The 18,819-nt window shown below is 37.9% G+C and overlaps 1 protein-coding gene across 3 annotated transcripts in view; it reads left to right on the top strand.

The window, feature by feature from the left end:
* Positions 1–15,924, top strand: part of AFMID (arylformamidase) — a 55,522-nt gene extending 39,598 nt beyond the window's left edge. Inside the window, exons 3-12 of one of the 3 annotated variants that reach the window (XM_043962786.1) lie at positions 3,512–3,626; positions 4,046–4,150; positions 4,558–4,606; positions 5,249–5,334; positions 5,423–5,495; positions 5,703–5,800; positions 9,141–9,219; positions 9,409–9,547; positions 14,331–14,438; positions 14,717–15,924. In XM_043962786.1, the coding sequence (XP_043818721.1) occupies positions 3,512–3,626; positions 4,046–4,150; positions 4,558–4,606; positions 5,249–5,334; positions 5,423–5,495; positions 5,703–5,800; positions 9,141–9,219; positions 9,409–9,547; positions 14,331–14,438; positions 14,717–14,743 (879 nt within the window). In that variant the 3' untranslated portion in view covers positions 14,744–15,924. The remainder of the gene's footprint in view (positions 1–3,511; positions 3,627–4,045; positions 4,151–4,557; positions 4,607–5,248; positions 5,335–5,422; positions 5,496–5,702; positions 5,801–9,140; positions 9,220–9,408; positions 9,548–14,330; positions 14,439–14,716) is intronic. The other 2 variants (XM_043962785.1, XM_043962784.1) reach the window with 2 other exon arrangements.
* The last annotated feature ends 2,895 nt before the right edge of the window (positions 15,925–18,819 follow it).

Below are 18,819 nucleotides of genomic sequence, written 5' to 3'. Positions count from 1 at the left end.
AAGAATGTAATGGAAAAGGTCAAGAATATAATAGAAAAAAGTAAGAAGGAATGGGGCCTACCTAGCAGTACCATATCTCAAATTATACTACAAAGCCATAATCATCAAAATCATTTTGTACTGGGTAAGAAATAGGTTGATCAATGGAAGAGATCAGGTACGCAATATATGGGAGAAAATGAGCACAGTAGCATGATGTTTGGAAACTTACATAGCTTTTAAGACCCCAAACTTCTCCCTGAAAGGTCTCTTATTTGAGTATTATTATTATCCTGGTGACATATGGATGTTGGTCATTGATCACTACAGTGTTTGAATAATTGAAGTGTATGATCACTCAGAGGTCTTTGTGGATAAGTGTGTGGTAAGTGTGGGTAGGCCAGAACACAAAACAAATAAGAAAATGTTCAAGAGAAGCAGTGAAACAGATGCCATTGGAGAAATATGTAACCAGAAAGAAAAGATGAGCTGGTAATAGAAAGAGACAACTGATCTACTCCATTTGGTAGCAACATAATGTCAAGAGAACATGAAGAAGGCCCACGCTTTGTGTGGACCCCTATCATGAATTTATAGGAGAACATGTGTAAGTGTTCTGCGAGATGAAAAGGCACAAATGGGTTGTAATCTGCATCCTTGGATCCAGTTCCACTGGAGTATCTCTATCTCTATCACCTTTGTTCTTTCATTTTGTCACAGATGAAAAGGTGGCTTTCTTCCCCATCTTAAGAAAACACTTGCTATCTTTTTTACATCATAGTCATTTTAAAATATACTTCCCCACCACCACCATAGGCCTTGATCACTTCTTCAAGGCCAAGATTGCTCATTATAAATATATAATATTTAACTTTGTTTTAGCATTCTTTTCATTTACATTATTAGAGTTACTCTATAGTTAGTTTTCCTGGTCCTGCTAACTTCATCTGTACTCGTTCAGACAAGTCTTCCAAAGTTTCTCTAAATTCTTCATTATTCACCATTTTTAATAGCACAAAAGTATTCTTGGTATATTTATATGCTGTTCCTTTTTTGATGCTTTTTTATGCTATTCCATTGAGAATGTGATGATTAAAAATATGAAAGTTTCTGGGTAATTTAATAATTTCATTAATGAGGCTGGTGGGTTATCAGTAAAATGAGGTTTATGACCTCTCTCTCTCTCAGACCAAACACCCCCTAATGGGGGTGGGGTCACAGATTATATGCCCTTGAAGAGGAAATGTTCTTAGGGGATGCCTATTTATTTATTTTTGTAGGGCAGTGAGGGTTAAGTGACTTGCCCAGGGTCACACGGCTAGTGTCAAGTGTCTGAGGTCGGATTTGAACTCAGGTCCTCCTGAATCCAGGGCTGGTGCTTTATCCACTACACCACTTAGCTGCTCGAATTTCTATTTATTTATATTCTTATCTTATCAAGATTCCTAAAATTCTATAGCCATGACTAGGGTCAAGGAGAGTTGATCTCATCCCATCAAGAAGGACCCCCCTGGAATGGGAAGTCAGGATTAAATCTCCAAAATATTAATTACAAAAATCATTTCTCATAAGAGATATATCCACTTCGTATCCAATTTTCCCACTACTGCAAGAAATACTATTATGAACATTTAGATATATAAATATAGATATAGAGATAGCCCTCTCTGGGCTACCCCTCCAATTTGTATGTTCATGTTGAATCCCCCAGGGGATGGTGATCCCAAATTCAAAGTACCTTGTGGGTTCAAGAGAACATTGCACAGAGTAACAGAAAATTGTGTGATGATTAACTGTGAAAGACTTAGCTCTTCTCAGCAATACAATGATCCAAGGCAATTCCAAAGGACTCTTGATGGAAAATGTTCTCCACATCCAGAAAAAGACCTATGGAGTCTGAATGCAGATCAAAGGATACTATTTTCACTTTATTTGTTGTTATTTTTTCTTTCTTGTGGCTTTTCCCTTTTGTTCTAATTCTTCTTTCACAATATGACTAATATGGAAATATGTTTAATGCGATTGTACATATATAACCTATATCTGCTGTCTTAGGGAGCAGGGAGGGAAGGGAGGGAGGGAGAAAAATTTTGGAACTCAAAATCTTACAAAAATGAATGTTGAAAACAAGCTTTATATGTAATTGGAAAATAAAATACTACCACCCCCCCAAAAAAAACCCCAGTACCTTGTGGGTTCATTCCTAAAACTCTAGCTCATAATTCCCCACTGGTGTATTTACTTTGTCTCTAGGCAACTAAAGGATGTGATTTATTGAAGTAGTAACACAGCAGCTCCACTGTAAACATGGAATAACTTGCCCACAAATACATCCAGTATTAACAGGGACAGAAACCATACATAGAGCTCCTAAGGGGAAAGGCAAACACATAGGAAATACATACCTCCAAGGCAATTTATATACCTGACATCCCAGGAAGCTTAAAAAAAGAGGGGTTTGTTTGTTTGTTTAACATTTATAAGATGTGAAAGTTTGAAAGGGACATAACCCTTGTATCTCATTTTCTCTTTTACCTGCCCCTTATACCCTTCCCTTCCCTTCTTCTTTAAACTTCTCTTCCCTTTTTTTTTTACTTCCCTGATATATATATATATATATATCCAGTACTGCAATCTCTAGGTGGAAGAGTTTGAAAAATTTAGTGACTTGTGTAATTCTAAATTATTTTCCAGATGAATTTGACCAATTTATCACTCTACTAGCATTCTCCCTCTCTTCCCTGTAGCCCCTTCAACATAGATTCTTGCAATTAAAAAAAAAATAGATTCTTGTATCATTCATGCTACCCAAATCCAAAATGCTTCAGAGAGACCCTGAGAGTGTCCTCGTATCACTGCTTCTGACCACCATGCGAACACTCATGTTGTGTAAGTTCTCCATAAAAATAGTCCTTTAGGCAAATCTAGGTTTGACATTTGAACAACATGGCCAACCCATTGGATCTGCACTCTTTGCAGTAGAATTTGAATGCTTGGCAGTTCAACTGGAGAAAGAACCAGGCTGTGTAGGGCTTTCAAAGCTAAACAGAGGGATTTATCTTTGATCCCAGGGGTTTAATATTGCCTCTGCGATTCCTCTGAGCCAATTCTATTGGATTTATATTGCCATGCCTAAAATGTATTCGTCATGTCTGCCTCTTAGAATCCCTAGTTCCCTTAAGTCTCAATTCAAATGTTTTCTTCTATAAATAGCCTTTCCCTCTTCCCCCCAAGCTGTTTTTCTCCCCAAATTACTATGTATGTTTTTATATAGTTATTTACAGTATTTGTATGTTGCCTCTCTAGGCTTGACTGTAAACTTCACAAATATAGTGATCCTTTCATTTTTGACTACCCTAGTGCTTAGCAGAGTTGGCACTGAATAAATGTTGGCACTAGCAACTGGTCACCATGTAATTAAGTATTCAAAGAATACTTATTAAGTGGAAAAACTTTCTCAAATGATAAAAGTATGTCACAGTGTCCCTGAATTTCATTATGAATGAATAGCTATTTTTTTTTACCTCCCCAGAAAGAACCAGTCTGGTTAAATCTTATCTGCTCAGGCCAAGAGACCACCAGGTTGACATACAAAGCATCATTGAGTTTAGAGAAACATCTGCGCCTGTGGAGTTATTTCTTCAGAGGTATCCCTCAGAACTGACTTAGAGGAACTGACTTAGAGGACAGAATTGAATCTGGGAAGGTCAAAATATCTCTCTAAAAATCAGATCAATCAAATAAGTGGAGAACTAAGTGGTGTTTGGATAGTAGATATTTCAGAGTTATTGTTTCCATTGGCTATTTTTATCAAATTGGGTTTTTTCCTTTTTTATTATATATTATAAGGATTTAGGGGTGGGGAACTAGGAGATTAATTTTTGGAGATGAATGTGATTTTAAAATAAATACTTTTATCAGTTAAAAAAAATGAGATCAACCCTGAACCCAAGCAAGAAATGAGTGCAGGCCTTGTGCAGAGTACCTAACCTGCAAAGTCTTGGCACAGGAGTAGTTATGGTTAACTGGCTAACAGGGAATTTTTCTTGTTTTATTTCTGGAGTAGCTACCCAAAAAGCCCGGGAAGACAAAGAGAGCGTACTTGATATCAAATATGGAAAAGAGGATGGTGAGAAACTGGACATTTATTTCCCTGACAAGACCTCTGAAGGTAAATTGAGAGCTGAGTAGAAAGAGGTTCCTAGGAGGCAGATTTAATTTAGCTGTAAGGGAAATTTTTTTACCATAATTAGTTGTCCACAAACTGAATGGGCTACCTCAGTGAGTAGCAAATTCCTCGCTTCGGGAGGCCTTCAAGTAGAGGCTGAATGACTCCTTGTTGTGGATGTTATACAGGGGATGTCTGCCTAAGGACTGATTAGATTTAGGGGATCACAAAGGTTACTTCCAGTTCTGAGATTTTGTGCATTACTTCAAATCTCTGGGTTTTCATTTAACTCTGACAAAATGAAGTTGTACTGATGATCATTTGTGTGCTTTGAGTCACATACATACACACATATAAATACTCACACATGCGTGTGTGTGTGTGTGTGTGTGTGTGTGTATTTCTCACAGACTTACCTTTTTTCCTGTTTATTCACGGAGGATATTGGCAAGAAGGAAGGTGAGCCAGAAGAGATGTAACTCCGTATAGGAGATGGGTGCAGTAGATAGAGTACTAGATATGGAGTCAAGAGGACCTGTGTTTAAATCTAGCCTCAGACACTAGCTGTGTGACCCTGGGCAGGTCACTTAACCTGTCCCAGTTTTCTAATCTGTAAAATAGTGATAATAATAGCATCCCAGGTTGTTGTGAGGATCAAATTAAATAGTGTTTACAAAGTGCTTTGCAAACATTAAAGTCCTATGTAAATGCTATTATTATTATCATTATCTTAGAAGTTGGGGGAGCAGAGGGGCAAGAACTGTTCTGCTGAGGTCTAGCAGCTCCAGCAGCCTTCCCAACCCAGGGAGAAAGCTCAATAGAGAAGGTATTTGTGAAAAAAACTCTAATTTCAAAGGACTGGTAAGACAGCAGCTGTTCCCTAGGTGTTGCTCATCAGTGATTTCAGCTATCCTCCACCTTTTCCCTGTGCTCTGAGCCCCTACTTGAGAGCAGCGATATGCTAGAGAGAAGAGGTATCTTGCTCCAGGTAAAACCAGAACAAACACAGCAGAGGCACCAAGTGGGTGGTAGTTCTCACCTGGGCAACTTGCTTCCAAGTTATTACTTGGAAGGCCATGTTGGGTGTTTTTCCTTCCCCAGTAAGGATTATTCAGCCTTTATGGTGGCCCCGTTGAGAGCAGCAGGAGTAGCAGTGGTTGTCTTGGCTTATGACCTTGCTCCAAAAGGTAAGTAAGGGAACTGAGAGGGAAGCCTTTGAGAGTTAGAAGAATGCTCTAGTCCAAAGCTTAAGCATCATTTGTCACGTCTGTGCAGGGAATATTGATCTGATGCTGAGCCAGGTGAGGCGCGGTGTCCTCTTCATACAGAAGTGGTACTCCTCCAACAGGTGAGTGTCTGCCAGACATTTGTATCTTTTGCTGGGCAGCAATAGTGGGACTGTCTGGGGAATAATAGGAGAAGAGAGGACTTACTTGTTCTCTTTCAACTGTTAAGTCAAGAATTTGTCCACTTAGAAAACTGTTTGCAAAGTTGGACTAAACAAAGACTGCTATGAGGACCTCTAACTCTCTCCTTCTGTTCCGATTCATTACAGGGGAATTTACCTATGTGGTCATTCAGCTGGAGCTCATTTGGCTTCCATGGTGCTCCTCACAGACTGGGCTGAATATAAAGTCACTCCCAACATTAAAGGTATCTGAATTTTTTACCCTGTGAGCTGCTATTTCTTTTTTTTTTTTTGCAGGGCCATGGGGGTTAAGTGACTTGCCCAGGGTCACACAGCTAGTAAGTGTCAAGTGTCTGTGGCCGAATTTGAACTCGGGTCCTCCTGAATACAGGGCCAGTGCTTTATCCACTGCGCCACCTAGCTGCCCCTATTTCTTTTTTTTTTTAAAGCTAATTTTTGTGGTAAAAATAATAATCATGACAAAGACAAATTAAATAAGTAATAAAACAGTGCAAAAATCCATAAAGTCCAAACCCCATCACAAACTCAACAAACATGAATTTAGTGCCTTACTATTTTTGAGGCATTCTGCTGGGCATTGGGAATATACAAAGACAAAAAAGAAACATTTCCTGCCCCAACGGAGCTTATGTTCTAGATGGAAACTACTTGTCCCCAAACAAGCATAAAAGAAGGTGGGGAGTAAAAGGGACAAGGAAGGAAATGAGATGGTCCTTGCCTGGGTCCTGGGTTCAAAGATTTCCTGAGTCCAACATAACAGTAGCACAGGCTCACAGTTGCTTTGCTGCCCCAAGTTTAGTTTATGTTTTCAGTGTTTGAAAATTAATGCCTCATTCCATATCTCCAGTTCACTCTCTATTCCATATCTCTAGTCCATTCTGTTGTTGTTCAGTTGTTTCAGTCATGTCCGACTCTTTTTTCCATTTCCTTCTCCTGGTCATTTGACAGATGAGGACTTGGGGGGGGGGGGCAAACAGGGTTAAGTGACTTGCCCAGGGTCACACAGTGAGTAGGTGTCTGAGGCCAGATTTTAACTCAGGTCTTCCTGACTGCAGGCCTGGCACCTAGCTGCCCTTTATGTTGACAGATGTGTAAACATGCTTTACCATCAGTTCTTTGAGGTTGTGATTGGCCACTCCATTGATCAGAGCTCTGAAGCCTTTCACTGTTTTCCTTTAAAGTCTTAGGAACCATCATACAAATTGTTTTCATGATTCTGCTTCCTCCGCACTGCCTCACTATATAGGTCTCCCCAAATTTTCCTGACTTCTTCATATTTGTTTTTACTTATGGAACAGCAATATTCCACCATTTTCTTATACCATAACTTTTTAGACATTCTTCTCTTAATGCTATAAAAGGTACTACTTTAAATATTTTTCTATATATAACCTTCCCTTCTGTTTTTGACCTTCTTAGAATATATGCCCAATAGGATGTGGTAAAATTGGGACACTAATGCACTGTTGGTAGAGTTCTGAAGAACAATTTGGAACTATGCCCAAAGAGCTATAAAATTGCATTCTGTCACAACTAGAATTTAAAAAAGGATAAATTGAGACAGATCTCTGAACAAGATAACATTAGCAGAGGCATGCTACCTGTCAGTAAATGGTCAGTGACTCACCTCCATTTATGTCAAAGACTCAAAGCAAAAGGACCGTTCCCCTTATATAGGTTTTGGGGAATACAGAGCAAAGAACAGAACAGGGTAGAGGACATCATGGGATTGGGAGCACCATGATTGGTTACAGAACTGAGGTGCAGGGAACAACATGATTGGTTGGAAATTTGGTAATAGGGGTTAGCAAACCCCACTCCCCCTCCCCCTTTCTCTTATGAAACTAAGAAGTGCTCATTGTTTGAGTTCAGGTGTGAGATAGCAGCCCAGACTTTTGAACAGCAAACCAGACATCCTTGAAGGATAGCTTGGTGGAGTAAAGATATCTGACTTCCTTTGTGTTCACACACATTCCCCAAGGCTAGCAAAATTCCTTGAGGCAGGAGAGCTGGATTTTTAAACTTAATAGGCCAGCTTAATTTCTGAGCTAAACTCAGAGACAAAGAATCATGACTTAAGAAAAAAAGACTCTATGCCCAATAGTAATGTCTCCCACTCTAAAGAGAAAGATCAGGTACAGCTCAGTAATTTTGTAAAAAAAAAAGTATAATTCCAACTTTTTTCCCATCAACAATGCACTAGTGTTTCTGTCTTCCCATGCTCCCTCCAATTTTATCCTTTTTCATCTTTGCCAATCTAAAGGGTATGAGGTAAAACCCCAAAGTTGCTTTAGTTTGCATTTCTCCAAGTCATTAATAGACTTGGAACATTTTTTCATATGGATGTTTAATAACTTACATTTCTTCTTTTGAAAATTACATGCTCATATCCTTTGACAACTTATCTATCATGGAACAACTTATGTTCTCATTTATCTGTTTCAATTTACTGTATGTCATGTAACCTGTAAATTAAGGAAACAATCAGTATAGGAGAAAATAAGGTCTTTAATCAGGTCAGAGGAACTATAGCTCGTGGTATTTATTGCAAAGCAAGAATCTAGGAATACCCAAAGATGGGAACTGAGGAATGGGTTTTTATGGGGTAACAGAACAAAAAGAAACCATAGAATTGCTCCTGAGTTAAGTATAGATGCTACTTAACTCTAAATAGAAACTACCTAACGTAGGTGGACCTTTTTACATAATAACATAAAGTCCTGGGAGTAAGGTGGGGAACCATTGGGAGGGGATAGTTTGCTTAGGGGAAGGTGGAGGAGGTCCATAAGTCTATCAAGAGTCTGGAATTGACAAAAGATTGGTTAGCCCCAGGCAATTCATTTGCCTGGGGAGGGGGAGTGGGTGGGGATCAGTCAGTTCTCAGTAAATTTGTAGTTATCAGTCATGATATCAGACCTTTATCAGAGAGATTTGCTATAAAGGTTTTTTTCCTCAATTAAATCCTTCCTTTATTCTAGCTGCATTGATTTAATTCATGCAAAACCATTTTAATTTTCTGTATTTCTGTTTGGTCTTTCCTGGCCATACCTTGCCATGACATGTTAGAAAGACCATTGATTGGGTTTGGAACCAAAAAAGATTCATGTTTTGTCTTGATAAATATTAACTAACTGACCATGAAAAAGTTACTTAACCTTTTTACTGTTTGGTTTTCTTGTGATGGTGTCTTGTCAGCTATAAGACTGTTAAGATTCTTGAGGATAGGATCAGATTGTTGCATTATGCCCCTACCCCCATGAGGTACGAAAAGCAAATAACATCTCCATTTCACAGCTGAGGAAACAAACCCAGAGAGATTATGGTTTTGTCCAAAGTCACACACCTAACTGGTGTCCAAGCTGGGACAGAAACCAGATTTCTAATGCCAAGCTCTGTCATTATGCAATTGACAAGGTGATGCTGTTTGGTTCTAATAGTCATAAACTGAATGAATATTTCTAAGTGGCTAGGTTACTACCTCAGGAATGCAAGACCCAAACAATTGGCTTGGCCCCTCCCCACTCATGCTATAATTTTCATTGATGTTTGTTTTTCAATTCATAGGTTATTTCTTGGTGAGTGGGATCTACGACCTGGAGCCCATCTTGCATACTTATGTCAATGATGCACTCCAAATGACCTTGTGAGTTCATCTCCCCTGGCCCTACCTATATGGCACTTACTCCCCTCATGAGACACGCATGTGGAAGGTTGCAAGGTGCCACAAACTGCTCCAGTATTCCCTTCCTGTCTTCTCACACTGTGGGGTAAAATTAATACTTCCTCTCTGTTTCCCTGCCCTGCCCTTGTCCTCTTTCCACTCTACTTCCAGGGAAGATGCCCAGAGGAATAGTCCCATGTTTTGCCAGAAGGAAGTCCAGAGTAAAGTGACTTCAACTTGTGAATTAATAGTAGCTGTGGGCCAGCATGATTCTCCTGAGTTCCTCCAACAGTCCTTGGATTATTTTCAGGTGGTTTTAACTTCCCTGTCTTGTTCCTCTCTTTCCTTATGGGGAGGAGTTGGGAAAGAAGGAAAGTTTAGTCTTGTGCCTCCTAATTTGGTTTCCAATTCCCAATTATTTTCTTTTTTAAATTTGTAAAATATATTTTTATTTATTTTGTTAAATTTTCCCAATTACCTGTATTATTATTATTTTGGGGGGGGGGCCAGGGCATTAGGGGTTAAGTGACTTGCCCAAGGTCACACTGCTAGTCAGTATCAAGTGTCTGAGGCTGGATTTGAACTCAGGTCCTCCTGAATCCAGGGCCAGTGCTCTATCCACTGCGCCACCTAGCTGCCCCCATATTTTTTTCATTTTAATAAACATTTTTATTCAAAGTTTTGAGTTGAAAATTCTATTTCTCCCTCCCCTGTTAGCCCTCCCACCTCACTGACGTGGTAAGCAATCAGATATAGGTTATACATGGGCAATTATGTAAGACATTATCATATTAGTCATTTTATATAAGAAGACTTGAATAAAAGAAAAAAATGATAGACTGAAAATAGCATGCTTCAGTCTCTGTTTAATCAATATCAATTCTTTTTTTTTGGAGTTGGATAGTATGTTTCATCATTAGTCCTTTGGGATTGTCTTGGATCATTATATTGCTGAGAATGGTTGTCATTCACAATTCTTCATCAAACAATATTGTTGTCACCGTGCACAATGTTCTCCTGGTTCTGCTCACTTCATGATACATTAGTTCATATAAATCTTTCCATGCCTTTCTGAAGTCATTCTGCTCGTCATTTCTTATAGCACAATAATATTCCATTACAATCATATACCACAGTTTTTTTAGCCATTCCCCAATTGATGGGTATTCTTTTGATTTCCAATTCTTAGCCACCCCAAAAAGGGCAGCCATAAATATTTTTGTATAAATAGGTCTTTTTCTCTTTTGGGAGATGTCTTTGGGATATAAACTTAGCAATGGTACTGCTGGATCAAAAGGTATGCATGGTTTCATAGCCTTTTGGGCATAGTTCCAAATTGCTCTCTAGAATGGTTGGATCTTTTCACAACTCCACTAACAGTATATTAGTGTTCCAGTTTTTCCACATCCCCTCCGACATTCCACATTTTCTTTTTTTGTTATATTAGTCACTCTGATAGATGTGAGATGGTACTTCAGAGTTGTTTTAATTTGCATTTCTCTGATCAATAGTGACTTGGAATATTTTTTCATATGACTATAGATAGCTTTAATTTCTTCATCTGAAAACTGCCTGTTCATATCCTTTGACCATTTATTAATTGGGGAAATGACTTGTATTTTTTATAAATTTGACTCGGTTCTCTATATAGTTGAGAAATAAGGCTTTTATCAGAGATACTTGTTGCAAAAATTCCTTCCCAGTTTTCTTCTTTCCTTATAATTTTAATTGCATTGGTTTTGTTTGTGTAAAAGCTTTTTAATTTTATATAACCAAAATTAAGATGTCCATATATTTAGGAAATGAGTCCTTTATCAGAGAAACATGCTGTAAATTTTCTCCCCCAGTTTTATGCCTTCTAATCTTGGCTGCATTCGTTTTGTTTGTGCAAAAATTTGTTAATTTAATGTAATTTAAAATGATCCATTTTACATCCTATAATGCTCTCTATTTCTTCTTTGGTCATAAATTCTTCCCTTATCCATAGATTTGACAGGTAAAATATTCTGTTCCCTAATTTGCTTAGGGTATCACTCTTTATTTCAAAATCATGTATCCATATTAATCTCATCTTGGTATGCAGTGTGACATGTTGGTCTCTACCTAGTTTCTGACAAACTGCTTTCCAGTTTTCCCAGCAACTTTTGTCAAATAGTGAGTTCTTGTCCCAAAAGCTTGGATTGTTCTATATAAAATGCTAGATTAGTATGGTCATTTACTACTGTATATTATACCCTTAATCTATTCCACTGATCCATCACTCTCTTTTTTAGTCAGAACCAGGTTTTGTTCATGATTACTGCTTTGTGATACAGTTTGAAATCTGGGGCTGCTAGGTTGCCTTTCTTCACATTTTTTATTGATTTCCTTGATAAAGGTCAATTTTTTGTTTTTCCAGATGAATTTTGTTATTATTTCTTCTAATTCTATAAAATAATTTTACTAGTTTGATTGTTATGCCACTAAATAAACAAATTGTTTTAGGTAGAATTGTCATTTTTTTAATTGGCTCTACCTACCCATGAGCGATTAATATTTTTCCAATTGTTTAGCTCTGTCTTTATTTGTGTGAAAAGTGTTTTGTAATTATGTCCATAGAATTTCTGGGTTTGCCTTGGCAGGTAGACTCCCAAGTATTTTTTTTTTTGACTCCCAAGTATTTTATCTGCAGTTATGTTAAATGGAATTTCTTTTTCTATCTCTTTCTGCTGGACTTTGTTGGTAATATGTAGAAATGCTGATGATTTGTGTGGGTTTATTTAATATCCTTCAACTTTGCTAAAGTTTTTGTTCCAACTAGTTTTTTAGTTGATTCTCTAGGATTCTCTAAGTATACCATCATGTCATCTGAAAAGAGTGATAGTTTTGTTTCCTCGTTGCCTATCCCTTCAATTTCTTTTTTCTTTTCTAATTGCTACATCTAGCATTTTGAATAGTAATGGGGATAATGAACATCATTGCTTCACCCCTGATCATATTAGGAGGGCTTCTAGCTTATCCCCATTACAGATAATGCTTTTGATGGTTTTAGATAGATATTACTTATCATTTTAAGAAAAGATCCATTTATTCCTGTGCTTTCTAGCTTTTTCAAAAGGGAATGAGGGGGCAGCTAGGTGGCGCAGTGGATAGAGCACCGGCCCTGGAGTCAGGAGTACCTGAGTTCAAATCCGGCCTCAGACACTTAACTAGCTGTGTGACCCTGGGCAAGTCACTTAACCCCAATTGCCTCACTTAAAAAAAAAATTAAAAAAAAAAAAAAAGGGAATGAGTGTTGTAGTTTGTCAAAAGCCTTTTCTGTATCCGTTAAGATAATCATGTGATTTATGATGGTTTTGTTATTGATAGGGTAAATTACGCTGATAGTTTTCATAATTTTGAAGCACTATTTCATTCTTGATATAAATTCCATCTCCTCGTAGTGTATGCTCTTTGCGATATATTGCTGTAATCTCCTTGCTAATATTTTATTTAAAATTTTTGCATTTATCCAAAAAGAGATTTAAAAAACCCCCAGAAGTTGAATTTGAAATTGGAGAGATGCCCATAAACTAGGGAATGGCTGAAAAAATTGTGGGATGAAATTATGATGGAACACTAAGAAATGATGAGCAGGATGCGATCAGAAAAAAACTGGAAAGACTTACATGAGCTGATGCAAAGTGAAATGTACTATATACAAAATAAAATAACAGCAATATTTTAAGATGATCTGCTGTGAATGACTTAGTCATTTTCAGCAATACAATGATCCAAGACAACTCTGAAGGACTTATGAAAATGCATACCATCTACAGAGAAAGAACTGATGGCATCTGAATACAGATTGAAGCATAATTTTTTGTTAATTCCTGTTTCTAAAGTTTTTTTGGTCCATTTTCTTTCATAACCTGACTAATATGGAAATGTTTTACATGACTATACATATATAACTTATATTCAATTGCTTGAGTTCTTAAGAGGTGGTGGGGATGGAGGGAGGAGGAGAATTTGAAACACAAAGGTTTGTTGTGTTGGGTTTTTTTTTTTTGTGAGGCGATTGGGATTAAGTGACTTGGCCAGGGTCACACAGCTAGTAAGTGTTAAGTGTCTGAGGCTGGATTTGAATGCAGGTCCTCCTGAATCCAGGGCTGGTGCTCTATCCACTGCACCACCTAGCTGCCCCCAGAAATATGTTTAATATGATTGTACATATATGACCTATATCTGATTGCTTGCTGCCTCAGGGAGAGGGGAAGGGAGGGAGGGAGAAAAATTTGGAACTCAAAATCTTTCAAAAATGAATGTTCAGGGGGGCAGCTAGGTGGCGCAGTAGATAAAGCACCGGCCCTGGATTCAGGAGTACCTGAGTTCAAATCTGGCCTCAGACACTTGACACTTACTAGCTGTGGGACCCTGGGCAAGTCACTTAACCCCCATTGCCCTGCAAAAAAAAAAGAATGTTATGGGGCAGCTAGGTGGCGCAGTGGATAGAGCACCGGCCCTGAAGTCAGGAGGACCTGAGTTCAAATTCGGCCTCAGACACTTAACACTTACTAGCTGCGTGACCCTAGGCAAGTCACTTAACCCCAATTGCCTCACCCCCCCCCCCCCAAAAAAGAAAAAGAATGTTGAAAACTATCTTTACATGCAATCGGGAAATAAAAATACTATTATGTAGGGGGAAAAGAAAATGAAATACAAATAACAACCAAAAAGAATTAATTTTTCAGTAGAATTTACTTGTAAATCCATCTAGTGTTGGGGTTTTTTTCTTAGAGAACTGATTTATGGCTTGTTCAATTTCTTTTTCTAAGATAGTTATTTAAATACTTTATTTCATGTTATGTTAATCTCAGTAATTTGTATTTTTGTAAATATCCATTTCTCTTAGATTGTCAGATTTTTTGGCATATAATTGGGCAAAATAGCTCCTAATAGTTGCTTTAATTTCATTTTCAATCATGGTAAATTCACCCTTTTTATTTTTGGTGTTGGTAATTTGGTTCCCAGTAATTTTCTTATGACCTTTCCTTTCTCTCCCTCCTTGCCAGCCTCTTCCAACATTACTAATCCTTTAAAATCTACCCCACTAGCTCCTTTTTTCCTCTCAGCAGGCTCTGCGTTTACATGGATGGAGAGTTTCATTTCTAGAAATCTCCAATGTGGATCACTTTGACATCATTGAGAAACTGATTCAGAATGACTATATACTGACTCAGGTAGGATAATATTGTTGTTATTATAATAATTGTTATTATTTTGTTTTGGTATCCTCAGCATTTAGAATGGTATCAGGCATGTAGTAAGTGCTTAATAAATTTTGTCCATTTATCTCAATCCTTCCTCATCTCACCAAACCTATTCTAAATCTCCTTCCCACCCCACTCCACCACTCTGTTCAAGAGACCTTCCCTCTCCACTTCCCACCCACAATGCTCCTTGTACAATTTACATCAGCCTCTCCAGCTCCAAGGTCACTTTCTTTTTCCTATTGCAGGTTATTTTGAAGACAATTTTCCAATAATGAGAGAGCTCAGAGCTTCACTGTGTCCACCATACCTTGGAGAAGAGCAAAGAGCCCTTCTCCAAAGCTCCTGTGAGAAACCAGAAAGCTGTTTACTTCCTTTTTCCATTGTGGGAAGGTTAGGGTCTTAAACCATTCACAAAAGCTGGACAAAGATCTTAAGGTTGTTTGGTGTTTTTTTTTTTTACCTTCCCTTATGGAGAGAATATTTCTATGTGCTTGCTGCCATGACCACTGATAAAATCTCTTAACTTGATATCATGTATTCATTCATTTAACAAATAATTACCAAGTCTGTGCTAAGGTAGAGCCCTAAATTAGGTGCTGGGAGAGATATAAGGCTCACCAGGGTTTTATACCCTCACAGGACTTACAAATTCTAGACAGACTTCTCAAATTTTCAATCATTGGTTGATCAGCCAAAATTTGCTTTCTAGCTACTAGCTTTGCCAGTAATGGGGAATACCATGATCTGTAAACTGTGATGTAATATATGTGAGCTAAAAGCTACTTAGGATTGCTAATCAGAATAGGATGGCTAATGAGAATCATGATCCACCAACTCGAATTATTAGACACCAAATGCTGAGGTGGAGAGAATGATGTATAGAAGCAACAGATGATGGCTAGGGATAATTTCTAGCAAGACTTGATGATCATATAGCCTTGCTAATCATCCAGCATTGAGATTAGCTCTATTATTCACTTAATCTACAAATAAAATAGAATAAAATATCTAGATATAGTAAATCACAATTTTCAGTTGATATACTGATTATTATCATAATTAAATCTCTTACAACGAAGGGGTGGGGAAAACCTAACAAGGATGACGCCAGGTTATGGATGGCCTTGAATTTCAGGCAAAGAAATCTGAACTTTATTTTGTAGGCCATTGGGAACCACTGGAGATTTTGGTAAAAATGAGTGGCATCACTAGATCTATGAATATGGAAAGTTATTCTAAAAGCTGTATAAAAGATAAATTGGAGGGATAAGAGAGAGGAGTTGGAAAGACAGTATTAGAGGGCTGAAGAAATACACCATGTAATAGTTTGTTGTCGTTCAGTCATTTTTCACTTGTGTCCAACTCTTCATGGCCCCGTTTGGGGTTTTCTTGGCTAAGATACTGGAGTAGTTTTCCATTTCCTTCTCTAGTTCATTTGACAGATGAGGAAACTGAGGCAAGTGAGGGCTAAGTGACTTACCCAGAGTCCCACAGCTAGGAAGTGTCTGAGGCTGGATTTGAACTCAGGAAGATGAGTCTTTCTGACTCTGGGCCAGTACTGTATCCATTGAACCCTCCATTTATTTTTTGTTTTTGTTGTTTTTTTGGGTTTTTTTAGTGAGGCAGCTGGGGTTAAGTGATTTGCCCAGGGTCACACAGCTAGTAAGTGTTAAGTGTCTGAGGCCGGATTTGAACTCGGGTACTCCTGACTCCAGGGCCGGTGCTCTATCCACTGTGCCATCTAGCTGCCCCGAACCCTCCATTTATTAATAAAAAATAATAATAACTAGAACTTATACATTAAGCTTTACAAAGCACCTTACAAATATTTTCTCATTTTATCCTCACAAGAACTCCATTTTACAGATGAGGAAACTGAGGCAGGCAAAGACTGGCCTAGGATCACACAGCCATTAAGCATATCTGTAAGGATCTGGAAGGGATCATTCTTTTGCTAGGGTTATAATTTGGGCAAGTCAAATATTGCTGCCCTTTTTTGTGAATGGTATAGCAGAGATAGAAAAAACCCTACTACATTAAAACATACATATGTGCACATGCACACGCTACCTTAAAATAAAAATGTGATGAGCAAATCACTAGTTAGTCCAGACAAAGTTTTCTCACCTCTGTTTCACATCAGACTTGGCTTCATGAAAAATTGTCTCTAAATGTGAATTGAAATGGCATAGGTTTCCCTTATCTGAAAAATAAATTTCCAAGACTCAATAAAGCTGAAATCAAAAAGGGGATATTTCTGGGTTCTCAAATAAGGAGGTGATGAAAAGAGCAACATGGAAATAATTTTTCAAGTGACAAAAACCTTTTGGGAAAACTACAATTACCAAAAAATTGTCAATGATATTCTGAAAACTGATAAAATTATGATGGCTTTCTGATAGTTATCTGATAGTTATTGTTATCTGAATGCTGTATGTGTCTTTTACATCTGTTTAGGAGCTCCTCTGAGTCATTTATGTTTTCTGCATTTTCTGTGGGATGAAATAAAGGCTATACCATACTTGATTTGTATCCATTACCTTGAGTACTTCTATGGGGGCTGGTCATGTTGACAGAGACCTAGATTTTATCTATACCTAACCTTTATTTGGCCTCCTGGTGAGTGCCACAAGCCAAAAAAGAGAAAAATTACTCTTTGGATGCAGCTCTCCAGGAGAGTCCAGGGATTTGAGGACCCTGGATCTGAGGCAGGGGTATGCTGGTAAAATGTTTAATAGCCAGATTTTGGGGGGGGGGTTGTGGGGGGGGTTTGAGTTTCTATGACACAATTTTTAGTTTAATCTGCATAATTAACATTTTCTCCAGCATTTAAACCTGTCTCACAAACAAAACAATAAATCAAGCCCTGATTTGTAGCATTTGCCAGTTTCTGAAATATAAATGTTCACACAGAAAATTTAACAATCAGCTCTGGAAATCCAGTTCAAACTGGCACACTTCTGGATGTAATGTTTCACTTAAGATCTGTTTCTTGGGTTTGCACTTAGACTTCTTCCCAGAAAACCTAAGAGCTATCAGTGATGAACTTGGAGGATTCTTCCATTTCAAGAAATCCGCATAATGGAAAAGCAATACCAGATAAGCAGATTTCACTTGCCCCGCTGATTACTATTATGTGCTGATCAGAGATAGTCAACAGGTGAAATACAATAAAAAAACCACTAGCAGTTGCATTTTAGGTGAGTTCAATGAAGACAATATTTAGTAAAAATGGTTTTGACAACGTAAAACTGTGCTTCCTGAGAAAATGGTGGGTGATAGACAAATTCTGCAGCCATACATGAAAAAAAGCATTGGAATGAATGGACCATTCCTTCATGCACTAAACAATATCTAAAACCAAGAGAAAGAATTAACTGTAATTGAGAAATACTACAGGCCTTTCCAATGAGATCAAGGGGCAAAGCAAGGATATTCACTGCACCACTATTTGATATAATTGTAGAGAAAAAGATTGAGGAAATAAACAGGGAAAAAGGAAACAAAATTGTTGCTTTTTGCACCTGTAATGGTTTACTTAGAGAATCCTAAAGACTCAACTAAAATTAATTGTAACAATTTCATCAAAGTTGCAGAATATAAAAGAAATGCCCTAAAATCATTAGCTTTTCTCTGTATTACCAATAAAACCGAGCAGGCAGTGATAGAAAAAGGAATACTTTTCAGAATAGGTATAATCTGTAATGATTGGAATGACACCACCTGCTGGAGACTTACTGTAGAAGAGTTCTGCCCATGAAGCGAAGGTCTTTGAGGGCAAGACCAGGAGTCTTTTCTTTGGCATCAGGAAGTGACGCGGGCTAGTGGGAGGAGGAAGGAAGAGACTGGCGCTCAGTCTTGCGCTCTTTCCTCTGGACTCTGGTGGAGAGCAGAGCTAGAAATGTGCTCTCCCTTTAATAGATAGGAATCTAGGCCTTTTTCTCTCTCTTTACCAAATTCTTATTCTCCTTAATAAATGCTTAAAAGTCTAACTCTTGCTAAAGCTTATAATTTATTGGCGACCACTCATTAGATATTTTAGACAGTTTAGCTAGAATTTTAGCCCTTAACAAATCCATGGATTATCTGGGAGTCCACCTACCATGTCACACATGAGAATAATATGAACACATATAAAGCACTCTTTACATAAATATATACAGATAGCCAGAGAAATAATTGCTCATGTTTGGGCCATGACAGATGACAGATAAGTACCTTGTGACTATTTTGTACAAATGGGGAGCATACTAATAGGGGTTCAAGAGCCACATTGGTGAATTTAGACATGTATTTCCCCCACATCATGGTTACATCTATGACCCCAAAAGTGAGTTATAGTAATGGG

This window comes from Dromiciops gliroides, chromosome 4 (assembly GCF_019393635.1).
Source record: "Dromiciops gliroides isolate mDroGli1 chromosome 4, mDroGli1.pri, whole genome shotgun sequence".
Classification (NCBI taxonomy): domain Eukaryota; kingdom Metazoa; phylum Chordata; class Mammalia; order Microbiotheria; family Microbiotheriidae; genus Dromiciops; species Dromiciops gliroides.
Note: the sequence above shows the minus strand (reverse complement) of the source record. Positions and strands in the feature narration are given on the sequence as shown.